A 26,798-nucleotide genomic window follows, 5' to 3' on the forward strand; every position below is an offset into this window, starting at 1 on the left:
CTGTCTCTGTCCCGTGTCCTCGGGGGGCTTAATTTGAAGGTGCTGGCCAGACACGGAGGCCGAGGCGGCGGCATTCGGGGGGGGGGGACGTGGTATCGCGGGGAGGCGTCAGGCTGCTCCGAGGGAGCGGCGCCCTGCACTTGGCCGTGAGACACCCCCCGCCCCGCCCTCCTGGCGCTCAAGGTGTGCCTGGGCTGCCAGCTGACTTGTTTTGCGTGGGTTGTGAGGATGTTCACTTTTTTATTTTTTGAGGAAATGCATATTTTATTATCCAGTTTTGGGATACTTGTCTTAAACGGAAAGCATTTAAATTTTTGCAACTTTAATTTCTTAAGTGTGCCGAGAATTGCAGCTCTTGGGGGGGGGGCTCCGACAGTCTAGGTGTGCGCGTACTTGTTTCAAATGTGTGGTGCAAACATGTGTCCTGTACTTCTTCTCAGGATTCTTTGGGCGGGCGGGTGGCGGGGTTGCTCTGAAGGTCTGGTGTGTGCACACAGCTGCTGATTCCAAACATAGGCCATGGCTTCCTTCTCAGACTTTGCTCTGATGGAAATAATGACCTCATAAATGATGTTAGGGAAGCTTCCACTTCGTTTCAAGTTATTTTGTTCACTTTTTGTAGCCATGGCATGCTATTCTGTCACAGAGGCCTGCTGCATCCACTCCCTGACCTGCTCTCTGGATTTCAAGGTCAGCTCTCCATCTCAGTATGGGAAGCAATACAGTGCCCCATAACTTGGTGGCCTTTTGAGGGTGAAACTATAAAGTTGTGAGAAGGGAAATTTGTGGGAAAGGTGTAATGCCAGTGTTACCTGCTGCAAATGCAGAACTGGGGGTGGGGTGGGGGTGGGGTTAGGGCGAGGCAATGATAGCAACAGCCTTGCCAGTGCTGTTGCCCCCAGCCTGCTGCTCAGCTCCCCAGATGAGCAAGCCCATATCTCTTTCCTTGGGGCTCCTTTCTGAGGCTTCCTTCACTGGCATGGGGGGCAGGGCGGGTGAGCTCCCTCTTTCTCCCTGCTCACCCCCACTCCCTGAAGACAGAACAGGCGGCGGTAGCCGAGGGCACAGACCCTGACGTTTGACTGGTGGGCGCAGTCTGCAAGGCACAGGGTGCAAAGCCACCCTACCTGTGGCTTGCAGAGTGGGGCTGCCCGAGGCTGCTGGCGAGCAAGCAGGAGCGGGATGGGGGCTCTTTCAGCTGGGGCGCGGGAGTGAGTCTTTTGGTGCTGTGCTGCCCAGCACACCAGCTGACTGGCACGACATTGCAGCCACACCAGCCTGGCCAGGTGCTGGAGACATTAGGCACTGACCTGGTGCCTGGACACCTCCATTTCCTCACAAAAGGCTGGCACCCAGCTAATTCTGAACGCTGCCTGAGAGTTGCTGGAACCTAGTTCTGGCATGTTCGGGCTGAAGAAAGCCCTGCTTGCATCTGTCCCTCAACTTCTTTAATTTCCCTAGATCTGATGTATAGCAAGAAGCCAGGTAGGCTCTATAAAGCAGGCTCATCACCTTGTCATGGGGAGTGGGCTGGAATGTTCCTGTGACCCTTGTGAGCGAAGCCATCCGGAGTCTCATACTCCCGGTAGGGTCACCCAAGGCGGTAAGGTCAAGGGGAAGGAGTTAAACCAGGGGTCAGCAACCTTTTTCAGCCGTGGGCCAGTCCACTGTCCCTCAGACCTTGTGGGGGGCCGGACTATATTTTGGGGGGAAAATAATGAACAAATTCCTATGCCCCACAGATAACCCAGAGATGCATTTTAAATAAAAGGACACATTCTATTCATGTAAAAACACGCTGATTCCCAGACCGTCCACAGGCCGGATTGGGAAGGTGATTGGGCCGCATCCGGCTCCCGAGCCTTAGGTTGCCTACCCCTGCACTAGACAAAGAATGATCCAGGAAGTCCTCAATGGCAAAATAGGCAGAAGATAAACGATATGTTACAATGGCTGTGAAGGCAGATGAAGGCTGCAGCATGCCATCAGAACAGAGCCTTACTGTAAAGACTGTGATGTGGTCAGCATGCACTGATCTGATTCATGCACAGGCATCTTCCAAAAACCCATAACGGACTCACCGTTAAGACTCTGTTCATGGAAGACAATCTTACTCTCCTACGAGTGATCAAAGAAGAAGAAGAAGGTAAAGCAGGAGAGGGACTTCAACATAGCAGCCATAAGGTCCTGAGCCGCTCCAGAATTAATGGAACCAACAGTTTTGGAGTCCTCAACTCCACCTCCAAGACTATCTCTGTCCGCTCAGGCAGGGAGACTGCTGGGCAGTGAGGCAGGCAGTAAACCAGCAGAATCCTTAATCTGTACCAACTGTCCAGTACCAGGCACAGGCCCTCTAAGTCCCCATTCAAGCAGGCAGGAAGCCTGGAGAGAGAAATAATTCCTATAGGCTACAGAAAATTCTCTCTGACCCCAGAGTGTGCTCAGTGCTCCACTGAATACCCAGGTGGGCAAAGCAGGGTGAGACCATCTCCAGTGTGCTCACCTACACAGGTCTTGATAATGCAAACCAACTTGGCTCCCTCATCCATAATCAAATCATGGATAAAAGAAATACATCAGTAATAACAACTTTTGATTAAAAAAAATAGCAACAGAAGTGAATTTCAACTCATCTAAAACTTTAACCATATCATTCATATAAAAATTATATTTTTGAAATGTCAATATACTTGCTGATTCTAACAAGTGTCTATATTTTCTAGGTAATTTTAACCTATACTGATGTATAGGAAATAGGTGACTATATTTACTGTTTATAATTTCTGACCCAGTCTAGTGTTATTACTGCATGCTACGTTCAAATCATTGACGGCAAAATAATAGCCTATGGAATTTCTAAAATGCAAAGAGCCAGCAATTTATTCAAGCAAATATACTTAACCTTTTATTCATGTGTGCAGCACAAATAGAAGCATTGCTTTATATTTAAAAAGATCAGGATCAACGTTTATATATATTTATATAATGAAGAGGAATCAGGAATATAAAGAAAGAAATGTTACTTCTGTATTGCCTTTTCAGTGTTGGCTCCGACCTGGTGGAATACTATGTCCAACAAGACTAGGGCCCTGCAGGACCTGACCTCCTTCCGCAGGGCCTGTAAGACACAGTTATTCCGCTTGGCCTTTAATCTAGCCTGATCCCCCATTCCTTTTCCCCTTCCCTTTTTTTCTGAAGAAACCCTTCTGGGTCCCTACATTAAAATTCCTCCCTGGTCTCCCTACTGGCCTAGCATGACTAACCTGGCCAGTTAGCCCTGGGGATCCCACTGATGTTTGTTTTTATGCTGTTTTTTTTAAGTTGTTTTTTTAAGTTGTTTTAATCATTGTCTTACATTTGTTGTTACCCGCCCTGAGCCCAGTTTTTGGATCGGGAAGGGCGAGGTAGCAATAAAAATTTATTATTATTATTTATTGCACGTGAACCTTAGTTGCTTGGGGCAACAGGTAAAAGATTCTAGAATTAAAACAATTATTGTGTGTGGAACCGTTGATGCTGGTGGTCAGCTGCTCCTCCTGAACCATCAATACCAAGGATGCTTCTTGTCTTTCTCTTCTGTTACTGTTCTCAGTATGCAATAGCTGTACCCTTTCGTTTCTTACCACCCCCACTGTTGGTCACCTGCTCAAACCCACAACACCGTGTCTATCAGAAGCATGACAATGAACTTCGTGTTTCATGCTTCTGGGATGAGAGAATTGACCTGAAGTATTCAAGAGCCCAAAGACTGCCTTCAGAGATCAAGAAGGAAAGGCTGGACACGGTACCCCCGCCTCACTGTCAGTGGTACCAAGACTCCATCTTGGTAAAGAATACAAATCGCTGGTCAGGTGAGCTGGTGTTAGGTGCAGCTCTGACTCGGCGAGGCCTCCACCCACCATGGTCTTTTACTCGTATCACAGTGCAGTGCGTATCAGTTTTGTGCCATGTAGCCACATGTGCCCATAAGAACCTAACAATTGAAATTTCCAGGCAGGATGTCCGTCTTTTCCTCCTCTCGCCACATACGTTACCTATTCATGAGTGGCAACCAGTGCAGCTGGGATGGTGCGCACGCCTCAAGAGTTCCACCTGGAGTTACCGCTTCAAGAGTCAAGGGGGTATTCCTGAAGACCTCCTCATCCCCAGCAACCTCTATAGCGAGCCACTTGCACCTACTGTTTATCCTCATGCAGAAATGCACCAAGCGTGTACATCATATTATAACTATTACATAACTGTGCGCTATCGCCTCCGTGGATTCTACACTGCCTCACTCCATATTGAGAATGGGCCTCCACTTGGACGTAGCCTGAGCTTCTATGTGCAGCCTACTCTGCTCCATGTGTTCAGCACCTCCTCCACACTGCTCAGCCTTCCTCACAGGACCCTCAATCTTTCATGGACTCTCCAACCCTTCAGCTCCAAAATAACGGCTTACACACTGGTAGATGTGCAGGGTGTGGAGGAATGGTCTCACTCCTACAGTTATAATCCTTTTGCTCTGCAAAGTGATTTCTGTGCTGTTCCCAAGTCACAAAATTCGAGGGAGAAAGTGGTGGCCAGTGTCTATTTTCGTACTAATGAGAAGATGCCTGAACAACTGGCAGGAAAACTTGATTTCTTTAATAAGACTTTGATTTTCAGAGCAAGCACTGGAGCCGCAACTTATCTCACACTCAATCCACAGAAAACCAGAAGAGGCATCTACATTTTTAGCCATACGCTGGGATTGTACTATTCTACACAGGAGGACAGCACTAGGAAGGGCTACAGCTCCCACTTTATCTTTTACGATGAGCAGAGCCTCTGCTACCTGATCATTGTTGAATTCGTGCAGCTGCAGTTGTCCAAGTTCAGCATCCATGTGTATCTGAACCGGAAAGGGACTTTGTTCAGGTCTCTAGGAGAAAAAGATATTGACGTTCATGTTTTCAATGGACATTCTCCTGACAAAAGTTTGGTCTATATTGTGTGGTTTATTCCTGTGCAACATCCGCTGCTGCAGTGTGAGTGGACCTTCAACCTTCAACTTTTTAATTCCAGGAAAGAGTACCTCCTTTGGAACAACACTTATTCTTACAGTAATGGTGTCAAAGATGCTGCCCATTTTCTCCCTCCCTCTATTTTATCTATCCGACCTTCACAGTACATGGGCTTTGTAGCCAAAGTGAATTGCAGCAAAAGTGGACTTGCACGGGCTGTTTTAAAAGCCAGTATCAATACTTTCGCGTCAAAGGTCCTACACCCAACTGTGGCCTGTCAGCAAAGTTACTGTCATGAACTGACAGCTATAATCCATAAACCCGATCTCTCTGATCCAATCATACATTATAAGAGAGAGTCAGCAATTACCTTGCAAGCAACTGCAAAGGCACAGTGCAGGACAAGTGCAAATATCGATATACTGTGGAAAATCTATAGCCTTGAGGCTGCATATTCTATTCCAGACTGGCCAAATCCTCTTAAGCTACCTGATGAGATAAATACAAGTGGAATCATATTTCATATACCTAGAAATGTCTTATTTTATGGCTTTCATCATGTAAATATGACGATGACAGTGTACCTTCCTGCATATAATATAAAAATCATGGAGTCTGATTCAGTATTTCTCCAAATTTTAGAAAATGACTTGGTAGCAATCATAGCTGGTGGTTTGTTCCGGACAGTTGGTGTTTCTGATCACTGGACTTTGGATGCATCTGCTTCTTCTGATCCTTATTCAGCCAACCCCCTTGAAGGAATCACCTTTAATTGGTATTGCACCAAACGGGAATTGGACTACTCAACAATGAGGCTGAGCCCAGAGGGAAAATGCTCTCCAAATCAAGCAGATATACGCTGGACACATTCAAGTGCTCCAGTTCAAAAAGTAGAACCTAATACATTTCAGGCAAACACAAAATATTATTTTAGTCTAGTAATTCTGAAGCAGCACAAATCAGCCCATGCATTCCAAACAGTTCATGTGCTGCCTGGTTCTGTACCGATACTAGATGCCACCTGTTTTGAAAATTGTGGGAAAACTATCAAAGTAACAGAGCGTTTCATTCTGTCCGCAAGATGTCTAAATTGTGCAAAAACTAGTCAAACAGTCTACCTTTGGTCACTTCTTTCAGCAAACTCTAAGGAAATACATTTTGATTGGGCTTCCAAAACTGCAACTGGGAGATCAAAGCCATACATGCATATAAATTCATTGGCATTCAGATACATGGAAGACAAATTCTATACTCTTAGCCTGAAAGTAAGCACAAAGGGAAGACAATCAGCTGTTTATAGGCATTCATTTTATGTTAGCTCTCCACCTCAGACTGGAAAATGTATCATTTATCCGAGGGAAGGCATAGCATTCCATACAAAATTCATTGTCCAGTGTACTGGATTTGAAGAAAAAAACGGACCTCTTACATACAAAGTGATAGCACATTCAGATCTAACAAGAATGACTGCAATATCTTCTGTGCAAAATAATACATTTGGAATAATAGTGTATATTGGTCATCAGCAAAAAACCCCTCCATCATTTCTCCCTGCTGGTATTCCATCTAAAAGGTATGCCTTAGACATATATGTTCAAGTATATGATGCCTATGGAGTATTTTCTGAAGTAACTTTGCAAGCAAATGTTTATGATCCAAGAAGCAAACCAACTGTTCTTCTCCGTGAACTGTATGGTTTAATCACTGGGCAAAGTGGCCCTATGTTCTTTTTCCTTGAAACTAAAGATTACTTTAATATAGGTTTTCTTACCTATATGGTGGCCTCTGTATTAAATAATATTGAGACTTCGCCAACCAATCAAGGCTCTAAAACTGATTTGCGGGAAATCCTCCTTAATGTGTCTGCAATGATTCCTTTGACTGAAATACAGATGATAACCCAAACGGTCTCAAGTATTTGTCAATTGACACAGGATGCTAATGAAGTTAACAGGAAAGCACAACTGTTTGCGGTCAGAACGCTAAAAGAGGCCACTGAAGCTCTAAAAAGGCTCAGGGACAAAGATCTAGGGTCACAGGAAGCAGAAGTCCTTGGCAATGGTATATTTACTGGCTTGTCGAATGTGTTGAGTGCTTCTCTCTTAAACCATGGAAATGTAAATGTCAATGCAATTAAAGAAATAATTTATGTGACAGGAATATTAGCTGACCTCATCTTACAAAGTAAAGTCCCCGGGGAACATGAAACTATCATGGAAGCTAAAAACTGGTCAATTCACTTATGGAAAGGTGAAAAGTGGGAGGTTTCTAGGACTTTCTCTAAAGGAAGACAATGCAAGAACTACTTTTATCCTCAGCTGAAGCAGGAGAACCACATTGAGTTACCAGCAGATGCTGTGGTTTCCACAGTTCATTACGTGTTTGAACGGAATCCCTTCCCTTGGATGGCAGATACAGCAGATATTCATACAGTAGTGACTGGATTCAAAATGGTAGGAGTCAAAGCTAATGGTGATACCTTGAGGGTTACCCCCGAGGTGGTGGAAGTTATCATGGCAAGGAAAGATAAGGACTTTGCAACGTTTAATCTGACAATTGGGCCAGATAAAAAGCTTTCCAAAACAACTGGTGGATTTAGTATTGAACTAAAAGGATACTTCAGGTATGTATTTATCCAGATTTTGTGCAGTATGGAAGTTACTTTCAACATATCTATCTATCTGGGACTCAATGTCAGCCATTCTCCAATAGCTTCTTATATTGTTTTCCATGACAAACCTCCAGTACCACGTGAAATGAATACTGGCATCACGAATTGTGCATTTAAGGCTGTGCGTATACTTTGTCTTCCTCAGTCATTGCTTCAGTCTCCACTCCAAGGCAATAAAGCAAACAAGTGGAACATTTCAGTTGTACTACAATCACACCCAATTGTGAGAGGACATACCACAAAGATTGTCCGCATTGCTGTTTTTACAGCCAATTGTCTAGATCTGGATGGCATTCAGAAACAGTGGAAAGAAGGATTGTGCCGCCTGGGCTCTCGGACCACCTGGTCCAAGATACACTGCATCTGTGAAGCAAAAGCCCCCAGCACAACAAGAAGGAGACGTCAATCACGGGAGGCTTCTCACCCTGTCAGATTTGTAGCTGGCAACTTCATTTTGTACCCTAATCCTTTGGATATAAACAAGGTCCTCTCAGCAGACTTTGACACAAATCCAGTGACACTGCTGGCTGTGTTTATCATTTTTTCAGCCTACATCTTGTGTACTACCTGGGCCATGATCAAAGATAAAGCTGATTTGAAAAGAAAAAACAAAATACTAGTCTTACCTGACAATGACCCCTACCATAAAGTGCGCTATGTGGTCACTGTATACACAGGAAGTCGTTTGGGATCAGGAACCACAGCAGATGTTTTTATTGAATTGATAGGTAAAAATGGTGTCAGTGATGTACATCACTTGAAACACCCACAGTTTCCAACTCTCTTTCGTGCAGCCGTTGACACATTTCTCCTAACTACTAAATATGATTTAGGAGAACTTCTTTCCCTTCATGTCTGGCACAATACAGGGGGTTCCTCTCCTAACTGGTTCTTAAGCAGAATCAAAGTACAAAATATGCACACTAAAGAATCTTGGCTGTTTATATGTAGAAACTGGTTAGGTCTTGGCAAGGCTGATGGCAAAATAGAACGATCAATTGTTGCTAAAAACCTAAAATCAAGCTTAGATAAAATGGATTACTTCTTGATAAGCTTTGCCAAGGATTTGGAAGACAATCATATATGGCTCTCAATATTTTCTCAGGTTGTCACTGGTTCTTTCACGAGGGTACAGAGGGTATCTTGTTGCTTAGTAATAATGCTCTGTAATTTGCTATTTAACATCATGTTTTTCAGTGGTGCAGATGATCGGGAGATTCTTTCAGTGCAATTACGGTATCTGAAATCCATGTATATTGGATTTGTGAGCGCTTTGTTTTCTATTCCTTTACAATTAACGATACAAATCTTATTTACATATTCCGAGGAGAGGCCTTTGCTGCATAACACGAGAAATGGGTCGAAAAGAAACCCCTCCTTTATGTCTGAAACCATTGAGAATGAAGGCAAATCAGCATATTCAAATGGGAAAGACCAGCATCTGCCATTATCAGAAAGCAATGCTAGCAACAATAGTGCAACAGGCAAGGACACAAGTACTACTTATGAAATAGAGGAGCCACTGAACCCAGAGTTCATGATCTTTTATAAAATGCCACGGTTTCCATGGTGGTGCAGATATGTCTCTTGGATACTGGTCTTTCTCATATCTGGAGTTTCTTCATGTTTCATTATATTATATGGTTTGACCTATGGCTATACAACATCAATGGAGTGGTTTATAGCATCCATGACATCATTTTTTGAGAGTGTGTTTTTGCTGCAAACCATGAAGTTGTCTCTCATATCAGCTATGAGTACTATAAGTCTCAAATACTGTAGAAACATCCCCTGGATAACCTCAGAACAGTACCAGAATATGAAGCTGATCCAATCAAGTGTGGATGATAAAGATCTGAGAAAGATTCACCATGATCTTGCCAGACTTAGACACAGCAAGGAATATGAACCTTTAACAGAGGATGAAGTCATAGTCTTGAGGAAAAAAGTAAGGGCTCAACACTTAGCATTTGTGTTTGTAAAGGACATCGTAATTCACCTTGTCTATTCATCCTGTGTTTTCATTGTTGCATATTCCACAGAACCCACCACCACTTTTTATTACAATAAAGCTATATATAATCAATTCTCGTTTGGTTTATCAGATGTAAATAAGCTGGAGCATATTTACATGTGGACGAGCAACGTCTTTCTGCCCTTAATACATAATGACTACCACCCTACCTATGTTTCAGAATCTTGGTCTAAAATTCTTGGTTTGCCCAGAATGAGGCAAGTAAGAGCGAAGAATACTAAAAAGAAATGTTTCCCTGTTCGCAACTTTGCGCAGGGTCATATGATTAGGGAAAGCCACTGCCGCTATAAATTTAACAGTGATCCAGAAGATCAAAGTAACTATCTTGGGTCATGGTCAATCCCAAGCAATCAACCAGCTTCCAAGCACTCTAGCAGTTTTCAAGGATTTACATACCAGTCGGACATTGACCAATGGGAATATAAATCGTATGGTGTTGTAGATTCATATGGGCCTGGAGGATATTCCTTTTATTTTTTTCCTGGAGAGCAACGACCCAATACAACAATGAGGATGGATGATCTGCAAAGAAACAACTGGCTTGATAATCGGACCTGGGCAGTGATTTTTGAGTTAACAACTTTTAATCCAGATGTGGATCTATTCTGCAGCATTTCTATCATATTTGAGACTACTGATGTAGGTGTCGTTAATTCAAGTTTGGCAGTTCATTCTTACAAACTCTCTATTTTCCAGTATGAACCCACCTCTAAGAGGGTTGTGTATGGAGTTATAGTGTATATTCTTGCCTTTTACCTTGCTGATGAATTTAACATGTTACGTCAAGAAAGGATAGGTTATCTTCAAACAGCTACTAACGTAAATAACTTTGCAATAAAGACAACCTCTATGTTTTTTCTGTTGTTAATTGCACTGAAATTTAAGCTGGCATTTACATTGTTGGAATTTCATCTACTCAATCCAGAAGAATTTGTTCCCTTCCATGTAATATCCCGAATCGATCAACTTTTTAGGATGATTTCAGGTTTTTTGGTCTTCCTTCTGATTTTGAAACCATACCGATATTTCAGATTCTTGTACAATGTGCGCCTTGCAGAAAAAACAATGTCAGTAGCTTTTCCTGAGTTTGTTAATATGACTGTGCTTACGGCCGTATACTTTTCTATATTCACATCATTTGGATATCTAACATTTGGCCAAGGTGAGTGGAGTTTTCATACTTGGATTCTTTCCCTCCAGACTGTAGTTTCATATTGTTTTGGAGCAGTTAAACTGGCTGGTCTTTCATCCAACCTGTGGCTAGGGATATTTTTCCAGGCTTCATTTATGTTTACGATGATGTTTATTTTCATCAATTTTTGGAGAGCCCTAATAATCTCTACTTATAAGTCAATGAAACAACCTACTTATGACCAACATTCTGATGAAGCAGAAGCAATAAACTTTGTGGTTCTGAAGATCCGAAGTATTTGGCTTTCCATCACCCGCCAGACACCATCCACAAGTGACAGTGATCATGTCAACACTGTAATATTTGGAAGATCTGTGGTCAAGGATGACTATGTGTGCAGCTTGAGAAGCAGGCAAGTAAATGGCAAGAAAATGGTTTATCTTTCTGTTTGAGAGAGACAGAGTAAACGGTGAATAAATTGCATATTATTTTTATCCCAAGCTGATCTCCACAGAGTTTCCATTCTCTTCCTTCATAATTATTTCCACTTCAGATGTTTGTCTCATCATTTTAAATTGATTCTCTTTGGGTTTTCAAGTACGTATGAACTCTTATACAAAATTAGGGAAATGATATTATCCTGTGTTGATAATTTAGTTCAATGTCCTTTAATAGACCAGTCATCTCCAGCAGAGCCTGGAGGGGTGGGTCAGATGCCATGTGCCGGGGGGCGGGGCGGGGCGGGGTAGGAGGCTAAGCTCACCTTTTCCAGTTTCCACACACACACACACACACACACACACACACACACACACACACAGCTTTTGTCCACTCAGAAGGTCTGTCTGTCTGTCTATCGATCATATCACAAAGCCTCCTTCTCCTGCACTCAGTCCCACATGCATAAAGATACACACACAGGCTATGTACACAAGTCAGTTAAGGAGTCTCCACATGAAATTGTCCCCATCCAAGTGGCAAACTGCACTTTATAGGTAAAGGTAAAGGGACCCCTGACCATTAGGTCCAGTCATGTCTGACTCTGGGGTTATCTCGCGTTACTGGCCGAGGGAGCTGGCATACAGCTTCCGGGTCATGTGGCCAGCATGACAGAGCTGCTTCTGGCAAACCAGAGCAGTGCATGGAAATGCTTTTACCCCCCCCCCCCTTTAATTTGAATTCTTCCAATCTGTGGGAAATGTGGTAAGGAAAAAGAATCCAGCATAGAATCAAATGTTACCCAACTGGTTGTACTGAAGCACATTGTATGGGTAGGTTTTTAAAACCTGTTCAGGGATGTTTGGGTGGGTGCCATTTTATCACCACATTCCCCTACTTTCATTGGTGAGGTATTCCTTGGTGAGCTGCTGGTGAGACTGACCACACGATCACACTTTAAAAAAAAAAAAAGACAACTGGCTATTTTGTTCCAAGTCTGGCATATCAGAAAACTTGTATCTCATAAATGAATGAATGGATGAATGAATGAATAGCTGAATGCACAGGCAAACAAATACTTGTGCACATGCCCACAAGGGACCTTGGGTTTCCAGAACTCTCAGAGGATTTTGTTGTTTGTTGTTGTTGCCATCCACCTGTCTGAAGAGACAGTGGAGTGTGCCTCTGGGGGGCAAAGTCAAACTGTTGAAGAATTACAGCATTTGCTGTGGCTGCAGAGATCAATAACTCATAACTGCTGCTTCTCACATTTTGCTACATCAACAGCACCAAAGTGGCTTGAGCAGTGTGTATGGAGGTCCTGGGCTGCCCAGACAAGACCTCCTTCTCTGCCTCGGTGATGTGGTGCAAAAGAAAGCAGAGCAATGCATTTAGCACCAGCTTGGCTGCAGGAGTTGCTGAAAGGAGGTATACCAGGTGCCATCCAGCCATCTTAGGAACTTCACTCCTAGTTCTTGTAGGGTTTATTCCTTAGTCTTTTCTTCCCCTGAAGATAGGCAGCAGTTGTTTACGATCAGTTTTCCTTCTCCTAGATGGGCCATCTTCCTTGGTTGACCAGCTCCACACTTCCTTCTATAGCATGTGCAGAAGCTGCCTTCTTGACCATTGGACCCACAGTTAGTCTTATCCACTCAATCTGCTGGAGCCTGTCTTCGCATGCAGGTGAGGCCCATTGGCTACCTTCACCTGGTTTAGCTGTCCAGTCAGGCTGTTTTCCAGAGTGTGGATGCTGTCACATGCTGTCAGCTTCTAAGAGCCACAGAGTGGGGACCGAGGGCGGACAAACTACCCCAGAAGGAGCACAACATGTCTCCCATTAGAGGCACTGTTTTTCTCCTAACATCCCATAGAACCCTCTGGGAGGATAGGGAAGTAGTAATTGAGGGGATGGGGAGACATACAGTGTGAATACATTCCATCAAGCACCACCCACTAGTGTGGATTAGAAATATTGAGATAGAGTTCAACTGAATGCATGCACAAAAGCGCACATGGAAAAATTGGATCTGTATATGTGCATTAATACTCTGTTATGTACATAGCAAAAGTCTGTCACATGTGCACTCACCCTAAGTGCACCAGGATTGTGAGGTTTAAACCTCCACTTGACCTCCCCACTGACATACCCGCCAACATTTCTTACCCAAATCTGGGGCATCCCCTTTTCTTGCTCCATGCTGTGCCCCTGTCCCCCCCATCACCTCATCCTCCTCAGCCTTTTTGTGGTCTCTTTGGCCTCACTGCGGCCTCACCATGGCTGCCAGAAGTGGTGCATGCACTTTCAGACGTGCTTCTAGATGTGCTGTGCCCACTTCTGGGAGTGCAGTGAAGGCTGCCATGGAGGCCTCAGCAGCTATCATGGTTGCCACATTGGAGGAGGCAGCAGTAAGACAGCGGAAGCAAGACATCTTCGACTTCAAACAGAAGCCAAGGTGGCTTCTGTAAATCTCACACTAAACAACTCTGTATATAGTTAACAAAAACTCGTTAACAGAGATTGAAATCAGGGTATCTCGTTGTCGGAGTTCTGTTGGAACTGCACCGGCACTAGTCTACACAGAGAGAGTTTCTCTAATGGACTTGAAATGCTGTATATAACTGTTAATTAGTTTCTGTAAACTATATGCACAGTTGTTTAGTTTGTGGTTTATCTCTATGTATTCCTTGGGCTTCTGTAAATCTGGCCTATCCCAGACAAAGCTGGACTGTTGGGTGGTATGTACTGTTCAGCTGATTAGTGCCTAAAGATTGACTGATGGTCCTGTGTGAGCTTCTGATTACCTAGGCAGCCTACTCCTAGACTGTAGGAACGCCATTGTATCTCTAATTGTAAAGAAATGGCAAAATAAAGTAATGATTTCATTGGGCCACTTGGAGGATGCCTTTAACACACAGGACTGGTTTCTGTTGACTGCCCCCTCACCTACACCTCCAACACTCTTCTTTTATCTTATAGGTTGCAAATTACAATGGCCTTTGGTGAGTTAGGATATGAGCTCTTTATTTTAGTGTATTTGTAAGCCATTTGTTATGTATTATATTTCCTTATTTTTGAGATTTCATTGTACACTGTTCTTTTTTAAAAATTGCCTTTGAATTCCATTCCTGTGGAAATCTGAGCTATACATGTTTTAAATATCACAATTTTTACCACTTACTCATTCTAATAGTGACCTCTAATAGTGTCATTAATGTGCATGACATAAATTCAACTTGAAGGAGAGGGAGGTGAAGGGGGAAAGGAGAAGTCATTTAGGCTCTGTGTGTTCTGTGTGTGATGCGCTGTGTACTCAGTGGTTCTGCCAAAGACTTCATAGGAAGAGTTTGCTTGAAAGAAAAGAGACACACCTTTTACCCAAAAGCCAACAGGTAGCAGTTGTAATATGTTCCCATCTCTCATGGGGCAATTTACAGAGAAAATTCAAGATCTGGGATTTCCAGTGCTTATGGGATTCATAAGATATAGAGATAAGCATACATGCAATTTAGATGGAATATAATCCTGGGAAATAATCACTGAAGCTCCAGTTTTATCACAGTCATTGCCTTTTCAAAATTAAAGTCCTACCAAACATTCTCCATTAAAATGTAATAGATACATCTGGGCAACATGACAATAACAAGGGTTTATACAAACCCAGGGTAGTGTGATACGTGAGGGCTATGAAGAGGAGTGTGGGATTCAACCACAGAAAAAGACAAGGACTATTGTGGCCATATTGAAAATGGGCATGAGTTGCCTAAGGCAACAGCGGAAAGGTTCTAGAACCCATGCAGACTTTCTTTTTGTGCTGTTGCTAGGAGATAACTGTTACTACTGAGTCAGGTTTCTTTTTCTTGTTAATGATGAGGTACCCTTTATGTCATGTCTTCCTCTTCTGTTGTTCATGTTGCTTGCAACACCAAGTGGCAGCTCCTCTTGATCTCCTTCCACCACCATTGTTAGTCACTTGTTCAAAGCCAGAAAATCGTGTTTATCAACGTCAAGATAATGAACTCCAGGTTTCATGTCTGTGGGATGAATACATTGAATTGTGCTACTCAAGAGCACGAGGAGTAGTGAATTCTGAAAAGAGAGAGACAGACTTACAACCCGCTCCTCATTGCCACTGGTACCGAGATTCCATCCTGGTAAACAGTACAGATAACTGGTTGGGCGAGTTGGTGCTGGGTCAAGGCCTGCCAGGGGAAGGTCCCCATCCACCATGGGCTTATAGTCGGATCACAGTAGAGTGTACATCAACTTTGTGCTCTGCACCCTTGTGCTTTCACCACAACCTGAGCATTGAGGTTACCGGGCAAGATGTCCGACTTTTCCTGCTCTGGCCACGCACCCTTCCAGTTTTTGAATGGCAGCCAGTGCACCTGGGTTGGTGCGCACGCCTTAAGAGTTCCTCATGGATCTATCACTTCAGGAGCCAAGGGGGTAGTCCAGAAGACCTCCTCATTCCCAGCAACCAGCACAGTGAACCACTGCCATTCGCTGGCTACCCTAATGCAGAATTGTACCAGGTCTGTGCATCGTACTATAGCTACCACCTGACTGTGAGCTATCCCCATCGTGGATTCTATATTGCTTCAGTCAGTGTTCAGCATCAACCTCTGATCAGCCTTAGCATAGAATTATATGTGGAGCCTGCCCTGTTGCATGTCTTTAGTGTGCGTTCCAAATTGCTGAGCCACCCACATGGGACAATCAGCCTTTCCTGGAGCCTTCTACAGCTCAGCGAAGGAATAGTAGCTTATAAACTATTAAGCACACATGATACAAGAGAGTGGTCTCAGTTCTACAGTTACAACCATTTTGCTCTACGCAGCAATTTCTGTGCTGTTCCCATACCGCATCACTCCAAGGAGAAGGTGGTGGCCAGTGTCTATTTTCGTACTAATGAGAAGATGCATGAACAACTGGCAGGAAAACTTGATTTCTTTAATGAGACTTTGATTTTCAGAGCAAGCACTGGAGCTACAACTTATCTCACACTCAATCCACAGAAAACCAGAAGAGGCATCTACATTTTTAGCCATACACTGGGATTGTACTATTCTACACAGGAGGACAGCACTACTCCTATCACTAGGAAGGGCTACAGCTCCCACTTTATCTTTTACGAGGAGCAGAGCCTCTGTTACCTGATCATTGTTGAATTCGTGCAGCTGCAATTGTCCAAGTTCAGCATCCATGTGTATCTGAACCGGAAAGGGACTTTGTTCAGGTCTCTAGGAGAAAAAGATATTGAAGTTCATGTTTTCAATAACAATTCTCCTGAAGACAGTTTAGTCTATATTGTGTGGTTTATTCCTGTGCAACATCCACTGCTGCAGTGTGAGTGGACCTTCAACCTTCAACTTTTTAATTCCAGGAAAGAGTACCCAATTCAGAACTATACTTTCACCTACATAAATCATGTCAAAAATGCAATGCAATTCCTTTCTAATTCTTTCTTAACTTTCAACTCTGCCCTCTTCACTGGTTTTGTTGCAAAGGTGAAATGCATTGGAAATGGACTTATGCCAACTATTTTAAAAGCCACAGTCAACACTTATGCTTCAAAGGCCCTCAGATTTAGCATAGCTTGCCATCAAGAACCCTGTTCTATTAAACAAATTAGTATCCAGAAGCCAGACGCTTCTCAACGTGTAGTGTATTATACCCAAGGAACAGAGTTTACTCTGACTGCTGATACACGTATCACTTGTCCAGGTCCTAATCAAACAAATGTCATTTGGAACATCTATAAAGTTCCAGATCTGACTACTACACCAGATTGGTCAAAGCCTTTTAATCCACCTAGCATTGGAAAAAGAAATTCCACCATATTAAAAGTACCTGGTCCTGTCTTAGATAATGGCTTGTATCTCTTTAATTTTACAATGAAATTAACCTCCTTGGATACATGGAAGAGCATGGAAGGATCTGATTCACTGTTTGTCAGGATTGGATCAGATACCTTTGTGGCTGTCATTGCTGGAGGCAGTATCCGGACAGTTGGATTTTCTGATGAGTGGATACTTAATGGATCTGCATACTACAATGGTGAGGTAGTCCAACCCTCTAAAGGGCTGTCCTTTACGTGGTATTGCAGCAAACAAAAAACAGACTACACATCAATGACTCTAAGTGAAAATGGGAAATGTCACCCAGATCAGGTAGATTTAAAATGGATAACATGCTCTGTTCCAGTTCAAAGAGTGCAACCTGAAACACTTCAAGGAAATAATGTGTATTATTTTCGCCTGGTGGTTCAAAATGGTAGCAGAATAGCTCAGACTGAACAAATAGTACATGTGCAAGCTCCTCCTGCCATAATCCTAAATGTCACATGTATTGAAAATTGTGGTGAGTCAGTAATTCCAACAGAAAGATTTTGTCTTTCTGGCAAATGCCTAAATTGCAGAAGTGGCAAATCTCTCTATTACTGGTCACTTTACTCAGCACAGTCCAGTGAAATAAATTTTGATTGGTCTTCAAAAACTACAACTGGAAGATCCAATCCATATCTGCATGTAAATGCTTATGCATTTGTATCCATGGCAGAGCAGTCATTTACATTTAGTTTGAAAGTCACCACAAAGGAAGGACAGTCAGCCATCTATGAATATTCTTTTTATGTGAATGGCCCACCTCAGGTAGGAAAGTGTGTCATCAATCCAAAGATAGGCATAGCATTCCTAACAAAATTCATCATTCAGTGCAGTGGATTTGAAGACAAAAATGGACCTCTTACATATAAAGTGATGGCATCATCAAATCAAATAAAAACCAGTGCCGTATCTTCAGTAGAGAATAATGTTTTGGGAATAATAGTGTATACTGGTCATGAGCGTAAAACTCCTCGTTCTTTTCTTCCAGTTGGTATACCATCTCAGAACTCTACCTTAATCATATATGTTCAAGTGTATGATGCCCTTGGAGCATCTTCTCAGGTAATATTACAAGCAACTGTGCATGATCAAATAAAAAATAAACCAACTAGTGTTGTTCAGCATGATCTACATGGTTTAATCAGTGGACCAATCGCTCCTATGACAACTTTGCTTGCAGCTAAAGATTACTTTAATGTAGGTTATTTTGTATATATGGTGGCCTCTGTATTAAATAATATAGAGACTTCACCAACCAATCAAGGCTCTAAAACTGATTTGCGACAAATCCTTCTTAATATAACTACGAGGATACCTACAACTGATGTCCTGAAAATAAACCAAGTGATTCTGAGTATTTGTCAGGTAACACATGAAACTACTGAAGTAAACAGGGAATCACAACTGCTTGCAGTCAGAAAACTAAAAGAGGTCAGTGAGGCTCTAAAAAGGCTCAGAGCCAAAGACTTGGGTTCTAAGGAAGCAGAAATCCTTGGCAATGGTATATTTATCGGGTTGTCCAGTGTGTTGAGCGCTTCTCTCTTGAACCATGGAAATGTCAACGCCAATGCAATTAAAGAAACCATTTCAGTGACAGAAATATTAGCAGATCTAGTCTTACAAGGGAAAGTCCCTGGGGAGCAAGAAACTAACATGGAGACTGAAATCTGGACCATGCATTTACAGAAAGATGAGAAATGGGATGTTTCAGGAACTTTCTCTGACAGACAATATTGCAGGAACTGCTTTTATACTGAACTGAAAAAGAGTAATCATGCCGAATTACAGGTAGATGCTGTGGTATCCACTGTCCTTTATGAATTTGACAGAAATCCCTTTCCATGGTTGCTTTATACAGAAGATATTGGAACAATGGTGGCTGGATTTAAAATGACAGGAACCAAAGCTAATGGTGAAGTAATCAGTATCACACCTCATGTGGTTGAAATGATCATGGCTAGAAAAGAGGAGGCCATCTTTGACTTGACAATAGGACCAGACAAAAATCTCCCTAAAACAACTGGTGGCTTTAGTTTTGAAGTAAAGAGAAGCTCCAAAGATATTTTTATCCAGATTGTGTCTAAAATAAATATTACTTTTCATGTATTTATATACCTAGGCCTCAATACCAGCCACCCCCCTGTAGCTGTGTATGCTGCTTCCCATTATAGTCCTCCTACACCAACTAAAATGGATACTAATGTCACTGACTGTGCAGTTAAGGCTCCATATATCCTTTGTCTTCCTCAATCATTGCTTTGGTCTCTTTTCCAGAGCAATAGAGCAGACAGACTGAATATCTCTATTGTCTTACAATCACACCCAATTGTCAGAGACCAAACCACAAAGATAGTTCGCATTGCTCATTTTGCAGCAGCCTGCCTAGACCTGGATGGAATTCAGAACCAGTGGAAAGAAGGGAGTTGCCACCTTGGCCCTCAGACCACTTATTCCAAGATACATTGCATCTGTAAAGCAAAAGAGCGTAGCAGAAGAACAGCCAACCCCAGACCATCAAGGTCCTCAGGACTTGGTATCCAATTTTTGGCTGCCAAAGTACTTTTATTCCCCAATCAGGTTGATATGAAAAGGTTCCTTTTGGCATCGAGTGGCCAAAATCCTGTAACAGGGTTGACAGTTCTTGCTATTTTTATAATCTACATCTCCTTGACTATCTGGGTCATAAGGAAAGATAAAGCTGGCACCAGGGATCAGATCATAGATTTGCCAGACAATGATCCCTTTCACGAGGTGAGGTATCTAGTCACAATATACACAGGAAGTCGTATGAGATCAGGCACCAATGCTGATGTCTTCATTGAGCTGATTGGCCAAAATGGGGCCAGTGATGTACATCATTTAAAACATCCACAGTTCCCAGGGATCTTCCAGGAAGGATCTATTGACACCTTCATCTTAACTACTGAGAGAGACTTAGGAAACATTTGTTCTCTTCATATCTGGCGCAATAATCATGGCTTTGGTCCTAACTGGTTCTTAAGCCGAATCAAAGTGCAAAACATGGATACTAAACAGTCATGGCTATTTATATGTAGGAAATGGTTTGATCCTGGCAGGGATGATTGCCAAATAGAAAGGTCATTTGCTGTTACAAATCCCAATGTACCCTTAAGCAAGATTGATTATTTTTGTATTATGATTAGCAATGAGCTGTACAAGAACCATCTGTGGCTGTCTGTCTTTGTTCATTTAGACGATGACTCTTTCAGCAGATTCCTCAGGCTGACTTGTTGCTTAGCAATACTGTTAAGCTCCCTGATGTTTAACACTATATTCTTCAGCACTAGGATTGATCAACATATTTATTCAGTAGAACTACAGTATTTGAGATCCATAACAATTGGAATAGAAAGTTCTTTGACTTCAGTTCCCGTGCAATTGATTCTGGTAACCTTGTTTAAGCATTTATCAAAGAAACCTTCAACCTACAATGCAGCTCAAGCTCACCCAAAAGGAAATTCCCCCTTTTCATCTGAAAACCTTCGTGAAGAAGGCAATTTAAAAGCTGCTCCACCCTCAGAGATGAAGTCCCAACAATTCCCACACACAGACACCAATTCCAGCAATAATGTTGCAGCAGAAAATGAAACATTTTCTGAGAAAACACACAAACCACAGTCTACTTGGTGGGTTCTATATATTGCCTGCATCATTGTGCTTTCTGTATCTGGTGTGCTCGCATTCTTCATTGTACAACTTGGCCAGTCCTATTCCACTAAAACCTCTTCCGAGTGGTTAATAGCATCCATTACCTCATTTTGCATAACTGTGCTTTTCCTTGAGCCCTTTAAGGTCGTTATTTTTATAGCCTGGAATACCATTTATCCAAAATACTGCAGAAATATCCCATGGACAAGATACCAAGATCTTAAGTTTAATGGTAGAACTATCCCTGAAAATGAGATGAGACAGTTACATGATAAACTTGTCAAACTTAGAGCTTCAAAGAAATACCAACCAATTAAAGGCGAAGAGCTTATAATATTGAGGAAAAATGCAAATGTTAAGAGTCTAGGTTATATTTTAGCAAAAAATATGGTCTGTCACTTTGTCTTCTTAACTTTAATTTTAAAGTATACTCATCCTACAGAAACCACCAGTAGCTTTCACTACAATCGAGTTATGCGTAAGACATTTTCTCTTGGTTTATCTGAAGTAAATAAAGTGGAGGATATTTACAGATGGGTGAAAAATGTCCTCCTGCCGTTGATACACAATGACTACCAACCAACCTATCTTTCAGAGACCTGGTCCAAAGTCCTTGGGTTGCCCAGAATGAGACAAATAAGAGGTATACAGTCTGACAGGGTATGTACCTATCTACAAAGCTTTCAAAAAGCATTTCTGACGGATATTCATTGTGCACACCGATATGGAGGTGACCCAGAAGATCAAGCTGACTACAATTGGTCGTGGTCAGCTCCAGTCGATCGTCCAGTTGCCAATCCCACCAGCTTTTCAGGCTATACTTATGAACAAAACATTGCTAAGTGGGAATATGCGTCATATGGAGAATTAGACAGCTACCCATCCAGAGGATACAGCTTTTATTTTTTCCCAGGAGAACCACAAACAAATTCAACAGAAAGATTGAAGACTTTGGAAAGGAACACCTGGCTTGATCACAGGACCTGGGTAACTATTATTGAGCTGACCACTTTTAATCCAGATGCAGATCTGTTTTGCAGTATTTCTGTCATATTTGAATTTTCATATGTTGGCCCTCTGATCAGCAGTGTGTCAGTTCATTCTTATAAGCTCCCACTTTTAGCTGACCAAACCAGTAGTCAAAGTTTTTTATTTTTAGTCATTGTATCTATACTTATATTTTATATTGTGGATGAATATCGCATGCTGCGTCAAGAAAGGCTGAATTATATAAAAACAGCTGCCAATTTAATTAATTTTGGAATTAAGGCAGTCTGTATAATTTTTTTGCTGCTGGTTCTATTCAGATTTAAGCTTGCTTTTGAGTTAATGCAGTTTTATTTGTATAACCAAGAACAATTCGTTCCCTTCCATGCAGCTGCTCATTTCGATCGGGTTGTCAGAACAATGAAGGCAGTCTTGGCTTTTTTCCTAGTTATGAAAACATACCGGTATCTCAGATTTATGTTTGATGTCCGCTTGGCCCAAAAATCATTGTTTGAAGCTCTTCCTACAATTACTAACTTGTCTGTAGGAGGGGCCATATTTTTTTTTGCATATATGTCAGTTGGGTATTTAGGATTTGGCCAACATGAAGAAGGTTACCGTACTTTGCTTTATTCCTTTACTACTGTGTTATCTTACTGCGCCTTAGCATTTAGGGGTACTGAATTTGCAGCTGATAGGCTTCTGGCAGGTTTCTTTTTAACTTCCTTTTTGTTTGTGATGATTTGTGTTTTCCTCAATTTATTGCAAGCTATTATGATCTCTGCTTATACGGAGGCAAAGAGATCTATCTATCCAGAACATGCACATGAAGCGGAAATGATGGATTTTGTGATCCAAAAGATCTACAGTGCATGGGTTTTTTTGACCACTGGTACACGGACCACAACACAGACAGTCATTTTTAACAGGATGCTGTATGGAAAACAAAGAAAAAACTATGTGCAACAGTTTAAAAAGGAAGAAGAAGAATAGAATGATTGAGAAATAGCTTACCTTCCAGTTTGAAAAAAGAGATTGATAAGAAACTGATTAATTTGTGCAATGTTTTCCTATACATTTTCTTGCTATATCATCCAAATACCCAAACTTGCGTTAAGGTAACTTTTCAATCACCTTCCAGTGATTCCATCTCTGATATCTCTAGTGTTTTCCTTAATTACTGGCAGAAGACTTATCAGTGAAGTGAACATATACATTCTAAATATACACTGATTCCCTAACTTCAGGAACTTCTCAGCACACACATATTTCTGCACAGGAGTGAGAACCTCTAAAAAGATGGGGAACTGACCAGTTATATGTGAAACAGATGTTGGTATGCTTGGGTATGTGTTTGGCACACAGCTGCTGAATTGTGGTTATTATCCAGCCTGTATCCCTACCACAAATTTACCTCAACAGCTTCAGAGTTTTCCAAATAAAGATGAGTGATAACCAGAGATAACCAGCAGGCAGGATTCACTGCAGTATGATATACCATATATAGAAACTTTTGATGGTAATGGAATAGAAATGCCTTACATCAGCATGCCTTCCTATCTGAGTTTTAAACTCAAATTTCATCATTTTCCAGGAAGCCAGTTTTCTGTGGCTGCATCCAGGTGTCTTAGTTTAACATTACCTAGTTGTTAACACAAGATAGTTACTCTATGTAGTTAGAAGTGTTTGTTCATACAATTAGTCTGAACCCTTTCTTAAGAATTCCACTGTTATTGCACAATATGTGTTTGATGTTTAAGAAGTTAAAGTGGGGTGGGTTTGTTGGTTTTTAATGAAACCATAGTAAACATCCCTTCAGTGTTAACTTTTCCTGCTCATCTGAATAAATTCTATAGGTTTTACAAAGATTTGTCCTTCGACAATTCCTCCTTGAATTGTGTTTATTTCTTTAATTTACATAAAACAATAAAACATAATTAAAATAAGGTTGCTTCTACCCATCTGACGGACACAATATTGCTCTGGAGAGGAATAGGCTGTTGTCAGTGGCGGACTTTGGTCTTTAAAATCTCAGTGGTGCCTTGTGTGGTGCCAAATGTTGGTGCCCCCACTTTGCCTTCTGTTATTCATCCTTGTTGCAGCACCCCCTCTCGGCTCAGCACCCAGTGCAAGCAAACTGACTGCGCTCCCCTAAATCTGCCCCTGCTGTTGTGGCTGTCCCCCCTCCCTTTCATTCTGTCCCTGAGTGCTAGCAATTGGTTGGCTCTTTGCTTGGCTGTGTGCTCTTCCTTCCTTTTCCTGCAATGGCAGATGTTTTCATACCCAGTGGCAGAGTGATAGAAGCCCTGTGAAGCAGCAGTGATGATAAGATTTTTTACCTGATTATGAGACTTGAATTCAGCCTCCCAAATTTTACAAGTTGCTCTGCTAAAGTATAAATCTACTTAACACTAAGAAAACATAGGTTCAAAAGACAACAGCAAATCAGTACTTTCATGCTTAAGGGAAAATAGGAAGATCCAGGTAACTACCAACCGGTGAGGTTGACATCAATACCAGGAAAGATCCTAGAAAAGATTATGAAATGGTCTTTGTGTGAGCATTTAGAAAAAGATGGTATGATTACTAAGACCCAGCATGGGTTTCTCAAAAATAAGTCCTGTCAGACAGATCACATTTCTTTTTTTGAAGGAGTTACTAGCTGTCTTTGCATTCAGAGGAAGTTCCTAACTCACCAAGGGTTTGAGACCCATTGCCCTACCCTCACCTGTTTTGGCCGGCCAGTTGAAGCCATTCCTGGGGTGTGTCCTCTGTCACATGCTGGCAGCTTCAAGGAGCCCCAGGTGAGAGCTAAGTGCAGGGTGGCGACACCAGAAGGAGCACAACATGCCCCCCACCAGAGGTACTACCTCTCCCGTAACGCCTTATGCATTAGTTTAGCTGCTGGATCACACATAAAACTTGAATGTTAAAAAGAAAAAAGAAAAACACAACACATTTGATGGCAATGAGGAGTGGAGTGAATGAAGCTGAAAGGATCATTCATGGGACACAGCAATTTAAGGTTGTGCAGCTTTTTGGGGGGCGGAGGTGGGGAGGTTGTTGGTTATGACTACTAAATGTTCCTCCAGAGCAGGGATGCCGACAGGATTTTGGGGCCCCATTGAACTCTATGTAGATTGTCTCCCTTTACTCACACATAGCAGACACTACAATCTATTGCAGTTTTCCAAACTTTTCATGTTGGTGACACAGTAATTCAGTTTTACTAGCAAACTGGAGGTTAAACTAATCCATAAGAAGTATTTGAAGAAGTGTGCATGCACACGAAAAGTTCATACCAAGAACAAACTTAGTTGGTCTCTAAGGTGCTACTGGAAGGAATTTTTTTTATTTTTTTATTTTGTTTTAATCCATAAGAGCGCGGGGATCATTTGTACAACACACCCACACACTGCAGCCAACACACCAGCGTGTTGCAACACACAGTTTGGAAAGTGCTGATCTATTGGCAAGAACTTAGCCTACCTTACCTCATAAGGCTGTTGCAAAGATAACAGGTGGGGTGGAGGGAATAATGCATATAACTCTGAGTTCCTGGGTAGAAAGCAAGATACAAATACATATTGCAGGTTGTGCAAAGAAAAATAAACAAGCACAAACCTAGAAAAGCCTTGCTTTAATTGAAATGTTTCATGGTCCTGATGATGCAGGAAAATGCAAAAAAAAAAAAAAAAAAAAAAAGGCATTTTGCTAATCCTTAATTTGCACCAGGCGTCCTATTGGGAAGACACAGTTTTCTGAGTGCATGTTCTGGAAGTTGGGCAATAGGGGCAGTACAGGATTCCTTTTGGTGTACCGACCTCCCCACTGCACCAAGGATCCCCTGCCCAAGCTGCTTCAGGTCGTGGCGGATATGCTCCTGGAGACACCTAGTTTGGTTGTCTGGGGGGGATTTTAACATCCATGCCGACATGAACTTACAAGGGGCTGCTCAGGACTTCATGGAAAGCATGGCCTCTGTGGGGCTGTCCCTGAATAAGTTTGGCCCAACTCACAAATATGCCTTAGACCTGGTGTTTACCTCTACAGATGTTGGTGATCTGACACTAAGTAAAAGTGAAACAAAAGAAGTGCCATGGTCAGATCACTTCCTGGTGCAACTGGACTTCTCTGTGACCCTTCCCCTCTGCAGGGAGGTGGGACTGATTTGGATGGTCTGCCCCCACCACTTAATGGATCCAATTGGCTTCCAGAGAGTGGTAGGGGATGTATTATCCCATGCCGATGGCCTTTCAGCTGATTCCCTGGTGGCCCGCTAGAAGGCGGAGTTAACCAGGGCTATTGACTGTTTGGCTCTGAAGCGCTCTCTCTGATTGTATGGAGCCCAGACAGCCCCATGGTTTTCCACAGATCTGAGGGCGATGAAACAATTGTTGAGACGGCTAGAGCACCAGTGGTGGAAAACTCATTCTGAATCAGACCAGACACGGGCTACAGCTCAATGTCAAACCTATCAAGTGGCAATGGCGATGGCGAAGAGGACCTTCTTTACTGCCTCTATTGCATCTGCAGAAAACAGCAGGAGGAGACTCTTCCAGGTGGTTCGCAATCTATCAGAACCACCTTCATCACTGGGGCCTGGTAGGGACCCCAAGATCTCCTGCAATACTTTTGCAAAGTTTTTTGCAGATAAAGTCGCTCAGATTAGGAAGGAGGTAGTCTCCACTGTGGGAGCAGGGCCAGGACAGGAGAGTGCTAGAGTCCTGTCTAGTCGTGTTACTTGGGATCAATTCCAATCTGTTACCTCCAAGGATATGGACAGGCTACTTGGATGAGTGAAACCAACCACCTGTCTCCTTGATCCTTGCCCATCCTGGCTAATAAAAGCAAGCCGGGAAGGGCTGGGCGATGGGCTTTGCCGGGTGGTGAATGCTTCCCTCTGCAAGGGAGCCTTCCCAGACCCGCTGAAAGAGGCAGTCATTAAACCGCTTCTTAAAAAAACATCTTTAGACCCAGCCAATATGGCCAACT

The 26,798-nt window shown here is 42.4% G+C and overlaps 2 protein-coding genes across 2 annotated transcripts; both read left to right on the forward strand.

Annotated features, from left to right (window-relative positions):
• The first annotated feature begins 3,556 nt into the window (after positions 1-3,556).
• LOC117046224 (polycystic kidney disease and receptor for egg jelly-related protein-like) lies at positions 3,557-11,328 on the forward strand. Its single transcript, XM_033148022.1, has one exon. It carries the CDS (start codon positions 3,557-3,559, stop codon positions 11,273-11,275), a length of 7,719 nt encoding a protein of 2,572 aa, XP_033003913.1. The 3' UTR covers positions 11,276-11,328.
• Positions 11,329-15,114: 3,786 nt separating this feature from the next.
• LOC117046434 (polycystic kidney disease and receptor for egg jelly-related protein-like) lies at positions 15,115-22,856 on the forward strand. Its single transcript, XM_033148255.1, has one exon. It carries the CDS (start codon positions 15,126-15,128, stop codon positions 22,794-22,796), a length of 7,671 nt encoding a protein of 2,556 aa, XP_033004146.1. The 5' UTR covers positions 15,115-15,125; the 3' UTR covers positions 22,797-22,856.
• The last annotated feature ends 3,942 nt before the right edge of the window (positions 22,857-26,798 follow it).

The sequence above is a fragment of the Lacerta agilis genome, chromosome 5 (genome assembly GCF_009819535.1).
Source record: "Lacerta agilis isolate rLacAgi1 chromosome 5, rLacAgi1.pri, whole genome shotgun sequence".
Classification (NCBI taxonomy): Eukaryota; Metazoa; Chordata; class Lepidosauria; order Squamata; family Lacertidae; genus Lacerta; species Lacerta agilis.

Bases quoted from the DNA above. Each gene is read 5' to 3' on its own strand.
- LOC117046224 (XM_033148022.1), top strand. From the start codon at position 3,557: ATGCTTCTTGTCTTTCTCTTCTGTTACTGTTCTCAGTATGCAATAGCT.
- LOC117046434 (XM_033148255.1), top strand. From the start codon at position 15,126: ATGATGAGGTACCCTTTATGTCATGTCTTCCTCTTCTGTTGTTCATGT.